Raw genomic sequence first — 25,580 nt, 5'->3', positions numbered from 1 at the left:
GAACTTTGGTCCTTCTTCAACCAAAAAGAACCAGGTCTCTGCAGGCATGGCCAGCTAGGCATGTGTGTATGTGTGCATGTGTGTGCACACATATACGTGTGCAGTGGCAAGTCCAGTCTACGCTGTGAGGGCAGGGGGTGGTCCAGGAGCAGATACTGACACAGCTCCCAGGGCTTCTCCCTGTGGCAATGCATTTACTGTCTCTGTTGTGATGGGAATGGTGATTTCAGTGCCATAAAGTTTAGTGACAAACTGAGATGTGGCCAGTGCTCCATCCCCATAAGTCTCAGTACCAGAGGTTGGTGGGGGGAAGGGAGAAAGTAAAGGAGGGAGAGAACGCCACTGTCCCCAAACTGAGCTTTTCTGCTCCATGCTATCCTGGGGGTTTCAGGTGAATGGCTGCACTGTTGGGGCGAGCAGCCAAGATGTAGACGACATTCTCCTGCAGGAAGGTAGGCCAGTCCACAAATCTGGAGTGGAAGCAAAGAACAGGTTTGTGAGGCCGGTTGCTGAGCCTGGAGGCTCATGAGACCTGCTCCCAGTGGCAGCATGGCTTGAGGTGGGCAAAACTCAGGGAAGCCCTGGCTTGTGCGTGACATGGTGATGGCAGGCTGTGCTTCCAGGGTGACAGACCAGCTCACTGGCCCTATGGATCTGGGGTCAAATGTGTACTCTTGAAGTCTGGTTTCTGGGGTGGGCATTTGCTGTTTTGGGGTGATGGTGGGGGTGTGTTTGTGTGTTTGTAGGGGTCAGGGGTGTAGACAGCCCGGTGAGGAGGTGTCACTCACCTGGACTCAGGCTCTGTGGGCAGCGGGGCCTTGTCCTGACTCTTGCTGCTGCTGCTGGCTGGGCTGCTGTCTGCTATGGGACCCACATGGCTGACGCTGTTGGGCACAAGGACATGTGGTTAGGAGTGGGCCACTGAAAGTCCCGGCCCCTTCCACATTCTGGTGAACCCAAAGCTCTGGATGTGCTTGTCCAGGCTTTTCTGACATGGGGCGATGGAGTTTGGAGTAGAGGCTGCTCTATGCCGTGGCCAGTAGGAGTCACTGTCCACTGTCTAATGCACAGGAGGATCTTCTGGCTGTTTGAGGAAACTGGCAGGAGAAACAGGGAGGTAGGTACCTTTCATACCAAGGGCCATTTGGCATGGAAAAAGGAGGAGGGTATGTGAGTGGGGGCAGGGATTGGTAGGGAGCAGACCTGACACTGCAGGAAGAAGCATCTGGGGGGCGTTTGTAGAACCAAGAGTGCTGGGCACGGCGGCACTCTGCCTCACTGATAGTGCTCCCGCTGCCCCGGGCCAGGAAAGTGGCCCGGGCTCGCTCCCGCTCCTTGACTGTCAGAAGCCTTAACAGAGAGTTCTGGGGAAGAAGAGATATATTAAGACCTGGAGGTGAAAATATTTTGTAAACTGTCAAGCCACAGAGAATCCTACCTCCACCATCACCTCTGCACCCTCCCTTTGAAGCAGCCCAGAGCATTTCTGGTAACACCAACATTTGCAGTGGGGTCCAGCACTAACCAATCTTCCTTGGGTAGTTTCCCCAGCCTAGGCACTGGATCACCTGTCACTGGATAGAACCTGAGCCCTTTCCTGGTACTGGTTCCTGCTCAGAGAGTACCCAGTGCTCCTCCAACCTGCCTGGCATGTTTCCCTGGTCTCTCACCCAATACCCCACAGACGTTTACCCCCAGCTGTCCCTTACCTGGGGGCGTATTTGCTGTAGAAGTAGGAGGGACTCATGGGACAAGAATTCAGGCCACTCTATGTGTCCTCGGTGTTCAGGGTCCAGGGCTGCAAACTGGCGGGCTGCCTGCTCCTCTTGCTCCACACTTTGAGCCCTGTCACTGTCCCCTCGCTTCGCTGTTTGGTGGCGGTAGCGCAGGAAATCATCCAGCGTCAGGGAGCAGTCTGTGGGAAGGCACCCCGTGCTAGCCAGGCCCACCCTTTCCGCAGCCTCTGGTGTACCTGCACTCACCTCTAGGGTACCCTCCAGAGCCCCACCACCCACAGCTCTCATCCAGTCTTTGTCTCCATAGCCAGGATAACTCAGGCTGTGGCCAGTGGTGGGCCAGCAGCTTGCGAACACGATCCCATTTATGCCCTTGCCCCACAAATTCCGGAATACTCCTTTCATGGTTCATCCTAGAAAGTATGAAGAAGAAATCTGCCTGGCTCTCTCCATTGGCAGTACCATCCAGCCTTACCGGGGATAACTTTACACTGCTGAAAGGTCTCTGTGAGGCTGTACATTTCTTCCTCAGTTAGCAGCAAGTTGAGGTTGTTCTGAAAAAGAGGAAGAGCTAAGTCAGTGGCCATGTTGGCCAGTAAGAAAGAAAGGCCAAGGATCAAGAAGGATGGAAATAGTATACCAGCTGGAAGGCAATTATTGGATCATCTAATCCCAGCCTCTCATTCACAGTCAAGTAGACTGAGGCCCCAGAAAGGGGAAAGGACTTTCTCAGAGCTGTCCAGCTCTGGGCAGGATCTTTCCCAGAACCCAGATATCCTGGCTCCAGCCCTGAGTCCCTTTTACTAAAATAGTGGTTTTTGAATTATTCTCTGAGATAGCTTAGGGGTTCCCTGGAGGTGCCTTAGGAAGCTGTTGCAAGGGAGAAGGGGGCAAGTGGGCAGGGTTCTGAATCCCTAGCTCCATCAACCAGAGCAGCTCCATCTTTATCCATTTTATGTATCTGGCTTCTGTGTTAGGCTGTGTTCAAAGAGTGTTTTAGTTAAAAAAGTTTAATTCTAACTCCAGTTTCCATATTTCTAAAAATTATTTAATCCTAAAGTTGTATCACTTTAACTCCAGAATGGTTTTGAAAGAGATGCCATCATGAAAAAGTTCCTAAAACCAAGTGAATTTTTTTGTGGTGCCAGGGAAGTTTTAATTCCAAAAGAGCACTGATATGTTATTTTGTTAGCATTAATTTACAGTCTTACAGCCTTTAAACTACCAAATATTCTTTATAGTAGATCATTTTCTCTCTAAAGTACCAGTAAAGAACAGGAGCAGACATTTCATGACTATTCATTTGTGGATTTCATGAAGAACTCAAACCATTCTTTCAATAAACACTTTTTGAGCACCTAGTATATGCTTGGCACAATGGTGCTTAACACTGTGTGATGTTTAGTATGGCTGGAATGTAGAGAGTGTGTGTGTGTGTGTGTGTGTGTGTGTGTGTGTGTCTTGGGAGAGGGTAGGGAGGGGATAAAAGATAAGGGAGGGGAGGTAGGCAGAAGCCTGACTGTGAAGTGCTTCAAATGCCCTTTATTGAGCCCCTCAAATTGGGCCTTTTTTTCTGAGAGCAAATGGGAGTCACGGAAGGGTTTTTAAGTGTGGAGTGCCATAGTCAGCTCTTTGTCTGCTGTGTGGAGAATGGATTAGATGGGCAAAGTCTGGAGGCATGGAGGGCAGTTAAGTAATTGTTGCAATAAAGAAAAGATTAGTGGCTAAACTAAGACATGAGAATGAAGAAAAGGGGAGAGATTTGAGAGAGATTAGGAGGTAGAGTCTATAGGCCCTGCTGACTCACTGGACGTGAGGGGTGAGGGAGAGAAATGAGTTGGGATTGGTAACTGCGGGGTGGTGGTGGTATTACTATTCACAGAGACAAGGAAGGGAGGGAGAATGGGTTTGGGGAAAAAGATGAGTTCACTTGGGGGCATGTTGAAGTACCTGTGAGACATCAAGCTGGATATAAGTCCAAGAGACAGGAAATTTAGGTCTGGATCCACAGATTTGGGAATGATTGGTATTTAGATGGTGGAGTAGCCACCGAAGTGGATGAAGACCCAGAGAGAGAGAGTATAGTGGGAAAAGAACCCTGAGAAACACCAGCATTTAGGACTGGGACAAGAAACTAAGGGCACTTAGAAAGAATGGTCGGGACTTCCCTGGTGGTCCAGTGGTTAAGACTTTGTCTCCCATTGCAGGGGGTTGTGGGTTCCATCCCTGGTCGTGGAGCTAAGACCCCACATGCCTCGTGGCCAAAAAACCAAAACATAAAAAAGAAGCAGTATTGTAACAAATTTAATAAAGACTTTAAAAAATGGTCCACATCAAAAAAAAAAAAATCTAAAAAAAAAGAAAGAATGGTCAGAGAAGAACCTGGGAAGAGGATCAGTAGAGGGTACTGGAAGCCAAGAGAAGAGAGTTGTACAATGTAGGAGGTAATGTTAACAGTGGTTATACGAGTCAGGTGGAATTTTATTGATTTTCTATTTTCTCTGGTTTCTGTATTTTGTGTAATAATTCTCACAAAAATACTCATACCCTAAGAAAAGAGGGGGCAGTAAGGAAGTGCTAAATATATCAGAGAGATCAAGTAAAAGATTCCTGAGAAAAGGTCACCGGCCTTGACAGTTAGGTCACTGGCGACCTTAGAAGACCTAATTCAGCAAAATGATGGATGAAGAAGCCGAATTACAAGTGGTTGGGGAACCACAAGGAGATAATGAAGTCCTTTCAAGAAGCTTGGCTGTGAAGGGAAGGAAAGAAAAGCGAGGAGCTTGGAAGAAGTCTTTGTAAAAGGTCTCGTGGAGAGTGGTGGTAATGAAGGCAGGACTGTGACAGAAAGCCAGGAAGGGAGCCGTGTAATTCTGAGGGTTTAGGAAGGAGACACTCAGTCCTACATCAGCAGAACACTGCCAAGCAGAGTTGCTGTGAGTGAAAATGCTAGCATTTGGAGGAGTGGTGACTAGAGAAGATTGCCTGTAGAGCAGGCTGTGCTGTGGCATATTCCAGCTGGGGAGAAGGTATTTTAAGTGACTGGAAATAACTCTTCTATACTTCATTTTATGGACAAGCCATAGAGAAAGTGTTATTTGTTAGAAAGTGGCACATCTTTCCTTTCTCCTAGGCAGTAGGAAGAAGAGGGGATCAGCAGATACTCCTTACTCTGAAATCAGTGGATGAAGATATCTGCAGGGCAACAGATCAATAAAGCAAGACTTGAACTCTATTCAGGTGTGCTGAGAAAGGGATATGAATCTGGCTTTTAATCTTTTCAAAATTTGGAAGGCATTTATGTATAATTTGCAAAGTTCTGAATCAACAGGCCTTTGTTACTTAATTCACAAAATGATTGCTTCAGAGATGAAGAAAAATGCTCCTAAGACTTAGGTAGAAGACCAAGTGAGAATCTTAGGACTAAGATGTTTTCCTTGGATGGAATCCATCCCTATTGGAAGGAAGCCGGTTAGGATTTCAGGTTGGTTTTTCAGATGAATACAATGAATGACAACTATAGACTAACAGAGAGTAAGTACCGCTCCAAGCAGAATTAGTTGTGAATAATTAGGTCTCGTCCTACCCATTCAGTCCTCTAGCTCAGTGGTTCTCAACTGGAACGATTTCGTTCCCCCACAATACATTTGGTAATATCTGGAGATATTTTGGGTTGTCACAACTGGGGGTGGGTGTTACTAGCGTCTAATGGGTAGAGGCTAGGGATGCTGCTAAACATCCTACAGTGCACACAGCCCACTCAACAGAGAATTATCGTGCCCCAAACGTCAATAGTACTGAGGTAAGGAAAGTCTGTCCTAACTCTAGTGACCCGAATCTGAATACTCTTCAGGTTACTGCCTAGAAACCAGTGTTCTAAGACTGGGCCTCCAGGAAATGTGCCAAATCCCTGGCAGTGCAGGAGCCCACCATCCCTGCAGTCTAGGCTTACACAGTAGTGGCAGCTCCAGCCTGTTTCCGTGTTTGCTGTCTCAGTCACCTCCGCGGCACTGTCTCCTTGGATGTAGCCCACGCGGCGCAGGCAGCCATCATGGAAGACCCTGGTGCAGACCCTGCACGGAAAGAGGCTCTCGGCTGTCCAGACCTCACAGACATCACACATCTCATCATTAACAACCTGGGGAAAGATGGCAGGAATGTATAGGGATGTATAAACACAGCAGCAAGATCCTAGGCCACCAAGCACAGTGCTACTTGCCTGGGGCTGAGTGACCCTGGAGCAGCCTAAAGGAACAACTCCAACTGAAGCCAATGTTATGGCAATAGAGCTTTCTCTCTTGAAGACAAGAACCAGTAGGTTCTTCCAGCTGCTCAGGTCTCTGTGATCATGTTTCTGAGCAGGGATGCTACTAGCATTTTTGGAAAGAATAATCTGTTGTGAGAGATTGTCCCAGGCATTGCAGGACCCTTATCATCCCTGTTTTTCTTGGCACCAAATACCAGGAGCAACTCCCAGTTTTGTGACCTTCCTGAACTCCCCCTACCCCCACCCCAAATTTCCAAATGCCTCCTACAGGGGACAGTATTATCCCTTAGGTGGGAGGGCTGCCATGGTATAATTCCTTATCACCCATTTCCTCAAGTCTTTCACTAAGACAAATCCAGGATGTAACATTTTTACTCTTGGGGAAGAAATTCAAACACTCAGCTCCATCTTTCTGGTTTTGAGTCTCACTTCAACCATACCCAGGCCTCCCCGTCCTGCTCCCTGATCCCCAGAAGGTCTAAAACTGCGGGATTCTGCCCTTACTGGACACTCACAGGCTCTCTGGGCTCCAAGCGGATATCTGGAGGCTTGTCATCATCCAGCTTCCGGGTGGGGCGGATAAAGGCAGGGGGTGTGAAACGACTGGTCCTGTCAAACTCCTCCGGCTCCACTCCACGCCCATCCCGGAGCCTCTCCCAGGCGGCACGGTTGACACCGCTCTCTTCTTGGAGTGCTGGGGTGCTTGCCTCTGCTTCTTTCTCTTCCTCCACCTCCTGGACAGAGCCCTCTACCGTGCCACGGTGAGACCCCGAAAGTTCACCTGTGCGTCGGATGGAAGGCCTGTCCCGCAGCCCATCCTTGAAGGCAGACACAGCCAGGGTCACCTTCTGCACCTGCTCCACTGTCTGCCGCTTGGACATCAACACCCCCATGGCTCTGTGGACAGAAAGCAGAGGGGCTCAGACTCAGCCAATGGCTGACCATATTAGGGCAATTTGTTTCAACCATTCACCTAAGTGGCAAGCGCTATTAAATAGCTTCTCCCTTTTCTGGAACTCAGTAGCATGGCAGGGTGGACAGAGCACTTGTTAAGGAGTCAGAAGACCTTGGTTCTATTTCTGACTGGCCCTGTGACTTTGGTTTTCCTGTCTATAAAATGAGGGCGATCTGCTCAGCACACTTCACAGGGCTATCATGAGGATAACATCAGAAAAGGGGCTTAACAGTGCATGTAGACTAGAAAGCACTCTACAAATGTGAGATGGTATCTCTGTCTCCCTTCCTGTCCCAAAGCCAATTAGGTCTAGGGGTCCCAGGCCTCCGATACTTTGAGACAGTAGGAGACTCCAGAGCCCAAGTCTCTCCCAAAGATGACCCAAGGCATAAAGCAAGACTACAGCTACACATTTCAGAATTCTGACTGAAGGAATGCTCCTCTGACAAGTGCTGTGCACAAGAATCCATATCAAACGCCTACTTTTTGAGTCAGAGTGAATGAACTCCTATTTTTAGAGGACTCCTGAATTAGGCATCCAGGAAACTCTGCCGCCTCACCCATGTGGTCAAGGTCTCAAACACTTCTTTGCTCCTACTAAATAGTAGCTATGCCTGTTTATGGGTCTGTTTGTCTATCACAGACGACCTGCTCATCACAAGCTCTCAGGTGCTTCTCACACTTCTAAGGCTTCACTCATGTCACTGCCACATTTTCTGCTTTGATTCTCAGAACTGTTCAAGAAAGGTCCATATCCTTTACAAGTTAAAAAGGAATGTTATTCTTGCTCTTCTTCTGTAGTAGCAGGGCATTGGAAAGTGAGGGCATGACATGGCACACTGCAAAGCTGGTCTGCTATTTCCTAGCCTGAAGGGTCTTAGTGGAATTCAGTTGGGGAATGTTTGTTCTAAGTGGAGCAGAGAGTCCATTTTAGCCTTGCTATCAATCCATCATAATCAAGGCTTATTGAACAGTACTATATGCAAGGTACCGACTGCTCATCATTGGAAATAGAAGATGGGAGAACAGAGTCTCATCACTCAAGCTACTTAATATCAGAACTCAAAGAAGAGTAAGACAGAGTGCTGGAAGTGCCTAAAGGAAGGTGAGACCATATTACTGGGAGTCAGAATGGACCTTGAAGGATGGGTAGGAAGTTATCCTCAGTTTGTTTGGGGAAAAAGGTGACAGAGGGAAGGAGGAGAGATTCAGACCAACTAGAAGGCTACTATAATAGTCCAGGCAAGAGGTACAGGGTTTAAACTGAAATGGTGGCAGCAGGAATGATACTGAGTTGATTTGATACTATGGAAATAGAGAAATTTAGGAATAAATTGATAACTTGATTGGATCAAGTGCTACGTGGCTGCTTCCCACTAGCTATCTATTTCACATTTGGTAGTGTATATATGTCCATGCCACTCTCTCACTCCATCCCAGCTTACCCTTCCCCCTCCCCGTGTCCTCAAATCCATTCTCTAGTAGGTCTGCGTCTTTATTCCCGTCTTGCCCCTAGGTTCTTCATGACCATTTTTAAAAATTCCATATATACGTGTTAGCATATGGTATTTGTTTTCTCTTTCTGACTTACTTCACTCTGTATGACAGACTCTAGGTCCATCCACCTCACTACAAATAACTCAATTTCGTTTCTTTTTATGGCTGAGTAATATTCCGTGGTATATATGTGCCACATCTTCTTTATCCATTCATCTGTCGATGGTTGCTTCCATGTCCTGGCTACTGTAAACAGAGCTGCAATGAACACTGTGGTACATGACTCTTTTTGAATTACGATTTTCCCAGGGTATATGCCCAGTAGTGGGATGGCTGGGTCCTATGGTAGTTCTATTTTTAGCTTTTTAAGGAACCTCCATACTGTTCTCCATAGTGGCTGTATCAATTTATATTCCCACCAACAGTGCAAGAGGGTTTCCTTTTCTCCACACCCTCTCCATCATTTATTGTTTCTAGATTTTTTAATGATGGCCATTCTGACTGGTGTGAGGTGACACCTCACTGTAGTTGTGATTTGCATTTCTCTAATGATTAGTGATGTTGAGCATTCTTTCATGTGTTTGTTGGCAATCTGTATAACTCCTTTGGAGAACTGTCTATTTAGGACTTCTGCCCATTTTTGGATTGGGTTGTTTGTTTTTTTGATATTGAGCTGCATGAGCTGCTTATAAATTTTGGAGATTAATCCTTGGTCAGCTGCTTCATTTGCAAATATTTTCTCCTATTCTGAGGGTTGTCTTTATTCTTGTTTATGGTTTCCTTTGCTGCGCAAAAGCTTTTAAGTTTCATTGGGTCCCATTTGTTTATTTTTGTTTTTATTTCCATTTCTCTAGGAGGTGGGTCAAAAAGGATCTTGCTGTGATTTATGTCATAGAGTGTTCTGCCTATGTTTTCCTCTAAGAGTTTTATAGTGTCTGGCCTTACATTTAGGTCTTTAATCTATGTTGAGTTTATTTTTGTGTATGGTGTTAGGGAGTGTTCTAACTTCATTCTTTTACATGTAGCTGTCCAGTTTTCCCAGCACTACTTATTGAAGAGGCTGTCTTTTCTCCATTGTATATTCTTGCCTCCTTTATCAAAAATAAGGTGACCATATGTGCGTGGGTTTATCTCTGGGCTTTCTATCCTGTTCCATTGATCTATATTTCTGTTTTTGTGCCAGTACCATAGTGTCTTGATTACTGTGGCTTTGTAGTATAGTCTGAAGTCAGGGAGCCTGATTCCTCCAGCTCCGTTTTTCTTACTCAAGATTGCTTTGACTATTCGGGGTCTTTTGTGTTTCCATACAAATTGTGAAATTTTTTGTTCTAGTTCTGTAAAAAATTCCATTGGTAGTTTGATAGGGATTGCATTGAATCTGTAGATTGCTTTGGGTAGTACAGTCATTTTCACAATGTTGATTCTTCCAATCCAAGAACATGGTCTATCTCTCCATCAGTTTGTATCATCTTTAATTTCTTTCATCAGTGTCTTATAGTTTTCTGCATACAGGTCTTCTCTCTTCTTAGGTAGGTTTATTCCTAGGTATTTTATTCTTTTTGTTGCAATGGTAAATGGGAGTGTTTCCTTAATAATTTCTGTTTCAGCTTTTTCATCATTAGTGTATAGGAATGCAAGAGATTTCTGTGCATTAATTTTGTATCCTGCTACTTTACCAAATTCATTGATTAGCTCTAGTAGTTTTTTGGTAGCATCTTTAGGATTCTCTATGTATAGTATCATGTCATCTGCAAACAGTGACAGCTTTACTTCTTCTTTTCTGATTTGGACTCCTTTTATTTCTTTTTATTTCTTTTTCTCTGACTGTTGTGGCTAAAGCTTCCAAAACTATGTTGAATAATATTGGTGAGAGTGGACAACCTTATCTTGTTCCTGATCTTAGAGGAAATGGTTTCAGTTTTTCACCACTGAGAATGATGTTGGCTGTGGGTTTGTCATATATGGCCTTTATTATGCTGAGGTAAGTTCTCTCTATGCCTACTTTCTGGAGAGTTTTTTATCATAAATGGGTGTTGAATTTTGTCAAAAGCTTTTTCTGCATCTATTGAGACGATTATATGGTTTTTCTCCTTCAATTTGTTAACATGGTTTATCACATTGATTGATTTGTGTATATTGAAGAATCCTTGCATTCCTGGGATAAACCCCACTTGATCATGGTGTATGATTCTTTTAATGTGCTGTTGGATTCTGTTTGCTAGTATTTTGTTGAGGATTTTTGCATCTATGTTCATCAGTGATATTGGCCTGTAGTTTCCTTTCTTTGTGACATCTTTGTCTGGTTTTAGTATCAGGGTGATGGTGGCCTCGTAGAATGAGTTTGGGAGTGTTCCTCCCTCTGCTATATTTTGGAAGAGTTTGAGAAGGATAGGTGTTAGCTCTTCTCTAAATGTTTGATAGACTTCACCTGTGAAGCCATCCGGTCTTGGGCTCTTGTTTGTTGGAAGATTTTTAATCACAGTTTCAATTTCAGTGCTTGTGACTGGTCTGTTTATATTTTCTATTTCTTCATGGTTCAGTCTCAGAAGGTTGTGCTTTTCTAAGAATTTGTCCATTTCTTCCAGGTTTTCCATTTTATTGGCATATTGTTGCTTGTAGTAATCTCCAATGATTCTTTGTGTTTCTGCAGTGTCAGTTGTTACTTCTCCTTTTTCATTTCTAATTCTATTGATTTGAGTCTTCTCCCTTTTTTCTTGATGAGTCTGGCTAATGGTTTATCAATTTTGTTTATCTTCCAAAGAACCAACCTTTAGTTTTATTGATCTTTGCTATTGTTTCCTTCATTTATTTCTGATCTGATATTTATGATTTCTTTCCTTCTGCTAACTTTGGGGGTTTTTTGTTCTTCTTTCTCTAATTAGTTAGCACATCTTTTATCTCACACAATTACCATTTTGTTGTTGTTCTTATGGTGAGAACATTAAAGCTCTACTCTCACAGCATCTTTCTAGTACACAATATAGTATTTTTAACTATGGTCACATGCTGTACCTTAGATTCCTGGAAGTTTTTCATCTTATGAATGTTGGTACCCTTTGACCAACATCCCTCCATTTCCCTCACCCCTCAGCCTTTGGCAACCATCATTCTGCTCTCTGTTTCTGTGAGTTCAATGTTTTTAGATTTCACACACAAGTGAAGTCATACAGTATTTCATATTTCATACAGCCTATCTCCGCCTGACTTAGAGGGCAGTCTTAAATCGACTAACAAGAAGAAGGGTAGTACCATTTACAGAAATTGGGAAATAAGAAAGAGGAATAATGAAATTGGATTTTGTATGTATTGAATTAAAGATGTCTCTGGGACATTCAGCTGATATGTTATCTGCTGCTTAAAACATTTCAATGGCTTTCCAAAGCTTTCAGGATAAAGTCCTCCAAATTAGTTTCTTTATTATGGCCTGTGAGGCTCTCCTCGGTCTGGTGTCCCTTCTTTACTCTGTTCTAACCAAACTGGTCTTTCAGTCTTTGTTTGCCATGCTCCCTCTATTGTTACTATTATTATTATATTTTTTGCGGTACGCGGGCCTCTCACTGTTGTGGCCTCTCCCGTTGTGGAGCACAGGCTCCGGACGCGCAGGCTCAGCGCCCATGGCTCACGGGCCCAGCCGCTCTACGGCATGTGGGATCTTCCCAGACCGGGGCACGAACCTATGTCCCCTGCATCGGCAGGCGGACTCTCAACCACTGTGCCACCAGGGAAGCCCTATTTTTTATAAATTTATTTATTTTTGGTTGTGTTGGGTCTTTGTTGCTGCGTGCGTGCTTTCTCTAGTTGTGGCGAGTGGGGGCTACTCTTTGTTTTGGTGCACGGGCTTCTCATTGCGGTGGCTTCACTTGTTGCAGAGCACGGGCTCTAGGCGCATGGGCTTCAGTAGTTGTGGCAGTTGGGCTCAGTAGTTGTGGCTCGCGGGCTCTAGAGCACAGGCTCAGTAGTTGTGGTGCATGGGCTTAGTTGCTCTGTGGCATGTGGGATCTTCCCGGACCAGGTCTCAAACCTGTGTCCCCTGCATTGGCAGGCAGATTCTGTCCCCTGCGTCACAAGGGAAGTCTCCATGCTCCCTCTATTTTGGACCTGTGAACATTCCTTTCCCCTTATTAGAGCTCAGTTCAAATAGTGCTTCCTCATGGAAGTTACTGCTGTTTCCCCAAGCCAGGTAGGTGTGCTGACGGCACCATGCTCTTCTGCTCTAGAACACTCATCTTTGTTATTACATATTCAATAGGATGATTATCATCAGTGTCAGTTTCCTCTCTTAGATCATTTTACCATGTGTAGTACCTGTCTCCACTGCCTAGCAATATGTCTAAAATAGGAAAGGCATTTAATAATATTTCCCAATTAATTAATTGTGAATAAGTCTTTCTGATTTTTCAATAAAGTCTTAATACTCATAAAATCTGATGACAGCCACGTCTTCTTTCTAGAAACAACTATTTTCTGTGCCACAGTGGTGCAAATTCCTACACTGTCTGGGTGCTTGCCCTGCCATCACTTGTTATCAAATAAACCCAACCCATATTTTAAAATTTATAAACCTACTGATAAGAAAGGAAAGATCCCCTCTCCCCACTTGTAAAATTTGTTTGTAAAATTAAAATATATGACTAAAGAATATTTGCTTTGAATAAATGACTGTCATTTACAGGATGGTGGCAAAGGAGATTTATTGAGGAAAGATTTATTTATTTATTTACTTATTTATTTGGCTGCGTTGGGTCTTCATTGCTGTGTGTGGACTTTCTCTAGTTGCGGCGAGTGGGGGCTACTCTTCCTTGCGGTGTGCAGGCTTCTCATTGCAGTGGCTTCTCTTGGTGTGGGGCACGGGCTCTAGGCCCATGGGCTTCTGTAGTTGTGGCATGTGGGCTCAGTAGTTGTGGCTCGTGGGCTGTAGAGTGCAGGCTCAATAGCTGTGGTGCATGGGCTTAGTTGCTCTGCGGCATGTGGGATCTTCCCGGACCAGGGCTCAAACCCATGTTGCCTGCATTGGCAGGCGGATTCTTAACCACTGCGCCACCAGGGAAGTTCAAGGAAAGATTTACTGATCAAATTAGGAAACTGTTTAAGGTGATTAAAAACTCATTCTTTTCCTCAGTTGCAAACAAATATGGGACAATAGGGGAATGGTTAAATTATGGTACAATGGAAGAATGAACAATATGAAAAACATTAAGGTAAAAGTAAATTTATTAATGTGGAAAGATGTTCAAAATATATGAGCATATTTATGAAAAATGCAAGTTACAGAAATGCTCATGTTATGATCTAATTTTATAAGAATGCATGTTTTTTCATATTTTTGTTAATCTGTTTTTTTCTAATTTTCCTACCTTGTACATTAATTATATAATTTAAAAAGTCACAGAGGCAACCTGGTGACTTTAGTTCTGGATCTGCTGTGACCCAGGACACGTTATTTTACTGCTTTGGGCTTCAGTTCTCTATCTGTTAATGCGTATGCTTGGAATATGTAGTCAAGCATTTAGAATGCTTCTTTTCCATATTCTTTTAAAAGTCCATGTGACCTAATGAGGGTATCCAGCCTTGGGTGGCAATGGGGCTAGGGGTGGAGAAGGGAGTGTGTGTATGTTAGAGCTTTTGCTGAGGCTGTGGATCCAGGGGGTTCTTGAAGAGGCCAGGCCTGCGGTCTGCGGACACTGCCCACATGGCTTATGCATACTGGCTGTGCTCTACAGTTAGGTGGAAAAGCGGGTCCCCAACTTACAGCGAGAGGAACAGGCATACCACGTCAAGGAGAATGCAAAACTAACACCCAGCCCTTCACTGCAAACCTTCCTCATGATCAATTACTATTTCCAAGGCCACAGTGTTTTCCTCAGAAAACTTTCTGTGGTATGTTTTTCACATTTTTTGACTGTGACCCATAGTAAGAAGTATAGTTTATGATGTGACCCTGTACACACAAAATTATAAACACATGTTCATAGACCTATAACTGAACCCAAAGTTTTGTGAAAGAATCCTAATTTTACTACATGTGATGTTCCCAGATATTTTCTATCCTCTCTATCCTAGTTCATTAAAACAATCATGATAGTGACTCTCTAAAATGATTTGATGAGGGACTTCCCTGGTGGTCCATTTGTTAAGACTTTGCTTTCTAATGTGGGGGGTGTAGGTTTGATCCCTGGTTGGGGAGCTAAGATCCCACGTGTCACGGCCAAAAAACCAAAACATAAAACAGAAGCAATACTGTAACAAATTCAATAAAGACTTTAAAAATGGTCCACATCAGGGACTTCCCTGGTGGTCCACTGGTTAAGACTCTGCGCTCCCAAATGCAGGGAGCCCAGGTTTGATCCCTGGTCAGGGAACTAGATCCCACATGCCGCAACTAAGAGCCAGCATGCTGCAATGAAGATCTCACGTGCTGCAACTAAAAGATCCCACATGCAGCAACTAAGACCCAGTGCAGCCAAATAAATAAATATTAAAAAAAATCGTCCACATAAGAAAAAGATCATAAAAAAATGATTTGGTGACTTTGTAATGGGTCCGGACTGGCAATTTGAAAAACACAGCCTTAGAATCACTATACTTTTTTGATTAGAGAACTATGCTTTTGTCTTTTGATTTAAAGATAGTTACCTCTGAAAGACAAGGATAACACTGTGGGGTATAAGGTATGCTTTTCCCTTGACTGGAGTGACGCAAGAATTGAATTCTCAAGGCTGCCTTAAGAGTCTGTGTGGTTGGACGGTCTAGCAGATCTGGACTGATACAAATATACTTTTGAATGAAGAAAACCGTACTACATACAAGAGTTTGATCCTCTACCTGTGGGCATACTTAAAAGAATATTTATCAAAGCATTAAAAAAATTTTATTGTTTATTTATTTTTGGCTGAGTTGGGTCTTTGTTGCTGCATGCGGGCTTTCTCTAGTTGTGGCAAGTGGGGGCTACTCTTCGTTGCAGTGCGCAGACTTCTCATTGCAGTCGCTTCTCTTGTTGCAGAGCACGGGCTCTAGGCATGCAGGCTCAGTAGTTGTGGCTCGTGGGCTTAGTTGCTCCTCAGCATGTGGGATCTTCCTGGACCGGGGCTCGAACCCATGTCCCCTGCATTGGCAGACGGATTCTTAACCACTGCGCCACCAGGGAAGTCCCTATCAAAGCATTTTTCACAGTGATAAAAAGGTGGAAATAACCTTAGTAGGAGAATTATTGGATAACTTGTGATATATTCATGCTATAAAAATAAAGAGAAAAAACTGGTTTAATCCAGTACGAACATAAAGATCAGAGCAATGACTCACATTGGCTGGATCCTGGGGCATATAGGGGTTTATATATCAGAACTCCAGGAGGAGGGAAGAAATAGTGGATTGAAAAAGCATATAAATTATAATGTATTTGTATCTGGAAAGCAAATATCAAAAGCCATTACTTTTTTTTTCATAACATGGACAACAAAACAGCAGAGCTTGACAGTATCCTCCTGGTTCCTGGGGGAGATACAGAAGGTGCTAGCTTTCCAAATCGTTGGGGGCAGCCCCCTCCTAGAAGTTGTAGTAGAAGTTTTAGGGAGCAGTCATAAGACATTAATTAAAAAAAATGTTTTTAAATTTTATTTATTTTTTTGGCTGCTCTGGGCCTTTGTTGCTGCGCGCGGGCTCTCTCTAGCTGTGGCAAGTGGGGGCTACTCTTAGTCGCGGTGCGCGGGTTTCTCTTGTGCTCTAGGGCACGTGGGCTTCAGTAGTTGTGGCATGTGGGCTCAGTAGTTCTGGCTGGCGGGCTCCAGAGTGCAGGCTCAGCGGTTGTGGTGCACAGGCTTAGTTGCTCCGTGGCATGTGGGATCTTCGCGGGCCAGGGATTGGACCTGTGTCTCCTGCATTGGCAGGCGGATTCCTTACCACTGCACCACCAGGGAAGTCCCGACATTAATGTTTATCAGCTAGAAGGCATGGGTTAAAAAAAAGGTTGATAAACACTTATTTGGAGACCTGGAATAACCATACGAAATTCACTTTTTCAAGAATGATTCACTGGAGGAAAATCAATGGTATTCGTTTGGTTCTTATTGGCTTTTTCAGATAATGTAACAAGAGTTTTGAACAAAGGCCAGCCAATTAGGAGGGTTACTCTGTAAGTGACCTGACTCATTGTGTATTGGCAAACTAACCACAAGCATATCCCAACACACTGCAGTCCTGCACAACCACTACTCTCTGTAAGGATACCAAGAATCACTATTAAGCTACTCAACTGTTAATGATGTCACTGCAGTGGATTTGGAGTTTATCTTCAAAGGAATTTCAGTGAAGACTGAAGATAACATCCACCAGCAAAACAGACAAAAATAAAAAAACTACTTTCTAGCCCTGACCACAGGATCTTGGAGTACTGCTATTCCCCCTTCAGTTTTCTAGGCCATTTTATGCCCATAAGGGCAGCAAATGTAGAGCAGAGCCATTAAAAAGAAGGCATCAAAATCCAAACAAGACCCCAAGTCATTTTCATCACAAGGCTTTGATTTTGAGAGTAAATTGTGAGGACACAACAGAATTAGGCTTTAAGAGTGAGGCTAAAACCCCTTAATTCTTAATGGAGAGGATTGAAACTATATGCAAAAGACACCTTGATTAAAAGCAAGTATGCTGAAATATCCACGATGTGCACCTGGGGTGTTTGAAAAATTAACAAAATCAGTTCTAATTTCTAGAGAAACAAGTGGTCCTGATTAGTGAGGAGTTAAAAACAAATGCCTGATGAGAAAAACCTGGCCTCTGCTGTGCTGGAAGGAGTCCTAGGAAGAAGAGTGAGTTAAAAGGAAATCAAGTTGCAAAGATGCCACAAATTATATCTAATGATTACTCCTTTGGCTGATGGGTGGAACTGGGGTTTTCTGCCTCCCTAACAAGGATGAAAGAGGGATAAAAAGACATTGTCCCAAGAATGATGTGACTGTCAGAGGATTTGTAGAACCTAGGGAAGGCTTGGAAAAAAACCTCATGGGAGCAGGAGCAGGTGGTGGTGAATAAGAGGGACATGAGGTCGAACAGGGCTCTCTGACTCTACGATCTGGAGGAAATGAAAACAGATGACAACCAGAAACTTTCTTCAGGGAAGAGAAGTCTGTCTAGGTGAATCTGTCAGGCAGTAAGACATATGTGGGCAGCTTGAAATGTGTGCGTGCAAGACACACCCATTCTCTGCAGAGCACATGCTTACAACGCAGTGGGATGATTTATAAGGGCAAAGTGGTGGGAGTAAGAGGAGGAGGGGCTGCTCCACAGCAGGAGCTGGTGGCAAAATAAGGAAAAGGAAGGCAGCTAGGGAACCTCTTCCAAAGATCTCGATAAAGACTTCTGGCTGTGAGGAGCCTCTCAACAGGCAGGAGTCTCCTCACTGGGCATGCTAAATGTAAAGCACATTTACTTGCTTTCATCTGATTCTTGGAATGGCAGCTGTTTGAAAAAGGCTCAAAAGCAACTAAAAGTGATTGTTTGGAGGTTATGAAGGCTTCCCTAGGCAGGAACAAGGCAAAGAAAACCTCTGAGCTGGGAGACAGGGGAAAACAACCAGAGTGGGTTGAGCAGATGGAAAAAGGAATCCCAGTTTTTCACTGAGATTGAGAAGGAGAAAAGTCTAGATGGTTCCCACTGCCTTCCACAGAGTATGTGTTCTATAAATCTTGGTTCAACGAATGTTGCAGAGATAACTAGGCAACATAAAAAGTTTGAGATCATGGTGTCACTACCTTTTCTCTTCCTCAAAGTTGGCCAGAGAGACTGATCAGACCAAATCTTCAGAACACAATTCTAGAAACTATACAGTCACCTGCTCATCTCATCACATCTACTCTGCTTCCCCAGAGGGGACCCTATCTGCTGATTCAGGGCTAGCAGGGATAAGAACAGGTAACCATACAGTAGTTATGGGTGATTGACCACAGGAGAGAGCTACAGAATTTTAGAATTTGGCCAGTTTCCACAACCACAATTAGAAAAAAAGAGAGACTAATATTACCAAAGTCAACAGTCCCCTGCATTTATGCTGTGTCCTGGGGGCACTGTGAACTGGCCGACAGGAGGGCAGCTGCCCTGAGGGCACGTGCAGTAAACTTAAAAGTGTATCTCCTCCCTCCTGGGTTTGGGCTGGAGAAATTTAGCATGAGATGAGCAGCATCTGCAAATAAGGGTGAAAAATTTCAAGGTGGTTGACAATTGGCTCCAGGTATAGCATGTGCCTAAAAGGTTGTCTGAGAACCTCAAGAAAGCCATGTACCTAACACAGCAGGTGATTAGCCATAAGGGTATGGAAAACCAGCAGAACCAGGGTCTACAAAATACAGAATGCACAGCAGAGACCCTAAGTTCACTGTGCACATCAACATCAATCTAGAGACTTTAAACAAAAATTATCAAACAGTCTCCTTACCCTCTGCTCGTCTTTGAGGAATTCAAGCCCGAAATAGTCTGGCTGATTTCCAGTATCTTGGTCCTGCTTTAGGAATCCATTCCCTCACCACAGTGCTCCTGGAGCCTGTTTCTAGTCAGCCATTCTGTTGCCTGGCAGTAGCCTATGGGCTACTTTTAGTTTTCATGTCTAAAGGGGTCTAACTGATACCTCCCTGTCTTCTTCCAGTCTCCTCTGTTTATCCAGTGCAGTGGCACTGGCTTCAGTCAGCCCAGGAAGACACAGTCACCCCTGACTGCACAGGACTCTTCTGAGAATTCCAAGGAGCAGGAGGGCTGAAGACTGAGTAAAAATGTCTTCTTGGACTCAGCTCAAGAGAATGAGGCGTGAGGGAGGTGCTGTTGTTGTTTAATATTTACTGGAAGTCCAAAAGCTCTAATAAACATGAGGACAAAATTATGGCATGATCTTTAGCCTCTAGGGGCCTGGGATGGGTCTTCATGAGAAGCTACAGTGCAGGCTTCCCACAGAAGCAGAGCAACAGTTAAGGAATAGCACACCATCAGTGACTGGCTGGTGTGATTGCACTTAGCAAGCAGAGCTTTTCAGCAAGATGGAGGGACACTCCCTGTTCTCTGCTCTGGGGCCCTGAAGCACAGATTCAGCCCCATTTAATGCACTCATTACACCTTAATTATCATGACTTATTTGTTGATTCTACAAGTATTTGCTGAGTGCAGCCTACTATGTGTTGGGCACAAATTAGGCACTTAGTAACTGTTGGTAGATTGAACAAATGGAACCTCACTCAGCCTGTGAGAAAGCAGTGTGAGTATGTGCGTGTGTAGGGGGCATAAGTGTAGGATTAAAAAAAAAAAGTGTTGCTTGAGCTAAATTTTGAAATCTGAGTGGGAGTTACCCCAGTGGATAAGGAAAAAAAAAGGCATTCCAGGAAGAGATAAAAGCACATGCCAAGGCATGGAGCTATATGGAGACTCCATCATGGCTTAGATGGTATGAAGCCAGCCGGGTGTTAGATAGAAATAGGCAAAGAAACCTGCCTTCACATAAGAATTAGCCCAAAGAACTGGTTTGAGGTAGTATGCTTAAACTATTTGTCTAGAAGGGAATATGTATTTAGATTTCAGGGAGGAAAGAAAACACAGAGAATTGGATTTTCTAAGGCCAGGTAGCAGGACAGCCCTGATAAGTCCTAGGGTTGACCAGTGAGTGCATTGCTTGGCCTTTGGACCCAACAGGAAACTCCTCTTCATAGCCTAAGGGCTGGTAGGTAGAGGCTGTAGTAAATCATTGGGGCTTTCCCTCTGGAGACCCGTAACCCTGATTAGGAGGCTCAAAAAACAAAACAAAACAAAACAAAATGAAACAAAACAAAAAAAAGGAGAGAAAACCAGCCAGCCAACCAACAGGCTGTTGTTTTAGTAAGACCACAGTTAAGGTGAAACATTTCTGAAAACCAAATGAGATCATGTAAGAGGGCTTGTAAATTGTCACATATTATCCAAATATAAGGTACTGTCATTATTATCATAGAGAGCCAAGAGTGGCCAGTTCACTCAAAGTATATGGGCGGAAGTAATTCTGGCAGGGCATTGGCACGGGGGCTAAGGACGTGGCTGCCAGAGGAGGCACAGGACAGCAGTGGTGCTTCAGTGATGCCTGGGAAAAGGCATACTGTATGATGATTCCTACAGATACTCTGTAAAGCTGTACTTCTCTTTTTTCTTCTTACTTTTTATAGTAAATGATTAGAGAAATGCAGACTGATCCTATGTGAACACCTCAAGGACAAGGAACTCTCATATTTATCTAGCATAGTGCCCTGGCAAGTGGGTAGCACTTAGTAAATGTATATGGGTCTCTGGACCCCGCTGGAAGGGGAGGAAGGACCCCTTCTCCCGCTGGAAGGGGAGGAAGGACGAAGGGGGATGTTATAATAGAAAAAATAGTCATGTCTCCAGCTGGGCACTGATGGTCTTGGTTTCTTGGTCAAAAGCTGGTAAGCATTTCTGTCAGAACTTGGTCATTAAGATTGAGGGGTTGGAGTAGATAATGATATTCCCATTAGAAATGAATAAAGCAATTTGGGAAATGAAGATAGCAGAAACCAAGAGCACTGCTGGAGAAAAGCATGTGGGACTGGAAGATAATAGATTCTGTAGCTAAAAAGAAAGGAAACTTTTTGCATAAATATGATCCACTTAGGAACAGGTGTACTGGAAAAAATACAAGGAGTATGAGAAACGGGCAGGGGAAGGTCCTACTATTTATGTGTTTGAGGAAGAGGAAGCATTGTCTAAAGATGGCAAATGTAGGAGGAAGAAAACCATAAGAATGTGGTCAGAGATGATGAGGAAGATTAAAGGCTAAAAAATCCAGACTCATTTGTGTACACTCAAGTGAAATTGTGTGAGCCATGCTCTCCCCTTTTATTTCTCTTTAGAGAGAGCTTTTTTTAAAAAAGAAGATTAAGGCCACCTGGTGACATCCTTCATACCCACTGTGGAATGATTTGATTTGCAGACTCACGTTGTGATTAGAGGAGACAGTCAGTATTCTTAGGATTTTGTAACCTTAATGTTTACCCAATGCTGGACATCAAAGAAGTGATATCCAAGGTCCAATATTTGGGGAGCACCTGGAGCCATCTAGCAAGTTTTCCAGGGTCATGAGTGGGTGTGATACCAAGAGCCCTCAGTAAAAAAGACGAGTTTAGGAATAAAACCCAGTGACAAATCTCTGAATCGGTGCAAAGATCATATTTGCAGGCTTGCTCTGATTTTCTTTAAAAAGATATATATCCCAGTTTATTTTGGTGTGTTAAACTGATGAAAGGTGTTTGAACTGAAAGGGGATTATAAACAATTCTCTAATGGGCAGGTGCTTAACCAATATCAGCCTTTGTCAGAGTTTGTTCCACTGAGCTGTGCATGAGATGCCACACCCAGGTTGTTCTGTCTTCTCACAAGCCTGATCTCCCTTCTCACTATGTAACCCCAGGAGCCCAGGGAACCCACCTCTGTTAAAGGAGGATGTCACTAGGTTTGGCTATGTGGAAGGAGAAAGGAAGGGGAACAGGAAAACTCTTCCAGAATACTCTGGTGAATTCCACTGCTTAGCTCCCTCACCACTCCATTTTTGGACAAGAAACCAGAGTCTATCCTTGGCTCCAAATTCACACCCTTGGGATTCAGATGGAATGAAAGCTACTACAGCCCAGGGGGTGAGATGAGGGTGCATCGCTATGTCAGGCACAGACCCTTTGCATTCCCCAGACGATGGACTCCCAATAAACCTTTCTTGGCTCTGAGCCTTTCCTGCCCTCCTCCTCATCATGTAGAGGCACTGCTGGGCAAGTATCCTGAGTGGTATCTGTGGACCAATGTCTGCTAGTGCATGGAGTCAGACGGCCACAAAGACACTGTAGGTCATGCTTTCTAAAAGTGATCCTGTCTCTCTGTCCTCTCCCTCAAGGATTCTGCAAGCAGGGAGGGTAGTCTCAGAATACTCCATCCTCCGAAGGGTTCCACTAGATCCCCAGAGCAAGTCCTGTCAAAGACTACACCCAGAGGCCTCTCCCAGACCCAATTAAGTGCAGAGCCGCTCAGAGGCATAATTACAGTAGGGTTGCCAGTGAAGGAAGCCACACCCTGAAATTTGGGGATTCAGTGGAAATCAGTTCCTACAGCACACTCATCCCCAATTAAACTGTCTTCATCCACTTAATTAATCATCACATTTACTGAGCGTATACTATTGCAAAGCCCGGTGCTTGGTATCTTAATGCAATTTATTAACAAATAAACATTCTTGCTTCTGCCTCTCCTTGATACCCAAATAAACTTAGGAAAACAGATTTCATGATTCCATGCTTTGTGACCTTGGGCAAATTGCTAAACCTGAGTCTAAAGTGCCAAATGTTTAAAAGGGAATAATTTCATAAGGCTGTTGTAAGGATTCTATGAGATGTTAAACATCCCTGGTTTAGTATTTGGCACACTGGTGCTCAATAATCCTACATATCCTTTTTTCCTTCCGTCAAAGGATTTTCTTTACAGGACCTGGCTGAGTCAGTTATTCTACCTGATTTTACTGCTTTCTTCCTGAGGGTCAAGCCCAGGGGCTCAAATCTCCTTTCTTTGCTTCAGAGGCCTCACTGGTCCTCCCCTCTCTTGCACCCTGTGCTCTGAGAGAAGTTCCTGCCTTGAGCTCGGAGCCAACTGGGCTACCACGGAGAATACAAACTCTAATGGGGTGGAGGACGAACGGACAAAGGCGCAGCCCCACAGGACCCCTGCCTCTCAACCACGCTGGAGAGATACAAGTTAGGAAACAATGAGCCCTGAAGGAGGTCAAAGCCAAAGACCTTTGAGCATACGGGAAGTTACTCCTGGCCTGGATCCCATGGCAGGATCCTCTCCTTCCAGTCAGAGGTTTCTTCCAGGCAGTTCTAGGGCACAGTCTCGGGTCCTCCTATATACACGGGTCCTCTGTGGGGTCCGTCCCCACGGTGCAGGCTCCCTAAGGCTCCCCTATGTTCCCGAATGGTCTTCTACTGAGACAACACCAGAGACCACCCTTGCCCTCCCGTAGGTACACAGTCTCTCTGGGGATGGCGTCCTCGACACTGGGCCTCCCCGTGGCAGCAAATGCCGAGAGAGCCCTGGGAATCTCCACTCGCACAGGGGTCTTCCATGGGGGCGGCTCCGCACACCGCCTCCGGGACTCTCCCAACGGGTAGAGGCAGGGATACTCGGGGTTCATCCACTTACACAGGGAGACCCTCGGGACGGCTCCCACACAGCACCTCTGAGTCCACGGAGGGCCGCTGCCCGCAGACCCGCCCCTCACGGTGCCTGCCTGGTCCCCGCCGCCCCCGCCCCCGCTTACCGGGACTGTCAGCGTGAGGGATGCGGGTCCGGGGCTGGCGGACTCTACACCGCGGGCCCCGCGCAGCCCATGGCCGCTCCGGAGTCGGCGTGCTGCGGCCGAGCGCCGGGAGCAGGCTGCGCGAGCGGAACACCAGGCTGAAGCGACGGCGGCGCGCGCGCCCAGAGCATACCCACCCTCCCCGCCCCGCGCGGCTGCGGCGCGTGCGCCCGCGCGACACGACCTCCGCGGCCCGGGGGGCGCGCGCCCCGCCCCGCCCCCCGGCGCCTAGACGCGCGGCCTCCGCGCCTCAGCCGGCGACCGCACGCGGGAATGAAGCGCCGAGGGAGGGCGGGAGGGCGGCGGCTCCACATGGGCTCTGCGGCCCGCCCCGACGAGCTTGTGGGTCCGGGTGCCAGTGGGCGCCCCCCCACCAGCTCCGGGCTCTGCGGCGCTGGGACTGCGGCAGCCCGGACGCCTGCGGCAGGGTCAGTGCCCGCCCGGAGGAGGCGGTCCGGGGGAGGCCTTCGCGGGGAATGACGCCGCTCCCAGTCCCGCCCGCACCGTGGTGAAGCGGAACCATCCTGCCGCCCGCACCTGCCTAGAGAGGTGAGAATGATTCGTCCAGCGGCCTCGGCCGGGCTCTGTCTCTACTATCGAGGCCAGCTGCCCACTCAGGCCTCCGGGCCCGCGACCCTGGCATCAGGACACTCACCTTCATAGTACCCCACGGCGGAGGGTCTAAATGAGCCTTCACAAAGTGCTTGGCTGGCCCAACTCTTTCTGTGCGCTGTTTTCTGGGATTATTGGCCTTTCATCTCCAGCAGAAAAGTAATGTACTTTAACCCAGTTTTTGCTGCAGTAACCTCATCACTCAGACTAAATAGCCAGCTTGTCAGGAGGCCAGCAGTTCTGAGAGATATAACCTGTATTACACCAAACTACATGCTCTGAGAGGGCAAGAAAAAGATAAAGTCATAAAGCACCTAGCAACTTATTATAAAGCAATAACTGAAGGTATGCAAATGATATGCCAAGAACTCTTTTTATTTAAATTAATTGTGTTTACATTTTAACCTACATTCATTTTCTTGTGCATTCGATCTCTGTGTCTCAAATACAATTCACGTCGTAATTTTTTGAACGTCTAGTATTTGTTTCACTCTGCTAAGTGCTGTAGGAGATAAAAAGAAAAAAACAAACTCATTTTGTTCTTAACATCATGAAACTTGCCAATAGGGAATGTAAGGTAAATGTAGTGCTACGTATTGCAATCACTTTTAAACAAAGTGCCAGGTATACTATTCTAAACACTTTAAATATTCAATATATTAAATCATTAATTTTTCACACCATCCCTTAGAGGGACTGTACTGTTAAGTTTCTGCCTTTTACTGGTGATGAAAATGAGGCACAAAGATATTAGACAACTTGCCTAAGGTCCCATAGCTAATATGTGGTGGAGGTAAAATTGAAATCCAGGTAGTCTGACAGCAGACCCCAAGTTCCTAACCATGTTACTGTACTGCTACTGAGAAAGAACTGGCTGCTTGCTAATCATTAATATACGGAATGCTAAAATTAGCACTTATTTCTCAGGAACCACTATCTTTTTTTTTTTTTTTTGGCTTGGGAAAGTAACACAGAAGAGAAGACAGCTTTCTGTATAGTCGGGGGGCCCCAAACCTACTTTAGAATTACATTGTACCAACAATTTCACAGATACGGTTCTCTGAACTGTTTAAAGTGTTTTATTTCTAGGCTGTTCGACAGGCTTATATGGAAGATGAGACTGTAATAATATCACCATAGAAATCTCTGTTGGTTAATACC

At 45.2% G+C, this 25,580-nt stretch overlaps 1 protein-coding gene across 2 annotated transcripts; it reads right to left on the bottom strand.

Moving 5' to 3' along the window:
- PHF24 (PHD finger protein 24) lies at positions 1-24,661 on the bottom strand. Of its 2 annotated transcripts, none has more exons than XM_029203417.1 (8): positions 24,463-24,661; positions 6,519-6,900; positions 5,689-5,874; positions 2,212-2,290; positions 1,710-1,915; positions 1,204-1,364; positions 789-884; positions 1-470 (listed from the first exon to the last, which is right to left on the bottom strand). In XM_029203417.1, exons 2-8 carry the CDS (start codon positions 6,894-6,896, stop codon positions 374-376), a joined length of 1,203 nt encoding a protein of 400 aa, XP_029059250.1. In that variant the 5' UTR covers positions 6,897-6,900; positions 24,463-24,661; the 3' UTR covers positions 1-373. The 2 variants fall into 2 exon arrangements, with proteins under 2 accessions (XP_029059250.1, XP_029059251.1); XM_029203418.1 differs by lacking the exon at positions 24,463-24,661 and adding an exon at positions 23,769-23,841.
- Positions 24,662-25,580: the final 919 nt, after the last annotated feature.

This window comes from Monodon monoceros, unplaced genomic scaffold, assembly GCF_005190385.1.
Source record: "Monodon monoceros isolate NGI ecotype Baffin Bay Population unplaced genomic scaffold, NGI_Narwhal_1 Super_Scaffold_5, whole genome shotgun sequence".
Classification (NCBI taxonomy): domain Eukaryota; kingdom Metazoa; phylum Chordata; class Mammalia; order Artiodactyla; family Monodontidae; genus Monodon; species Monodon monoceros.
This window is presented reverse-complemented; position numbering and strand designations above follow the sequence as displayed.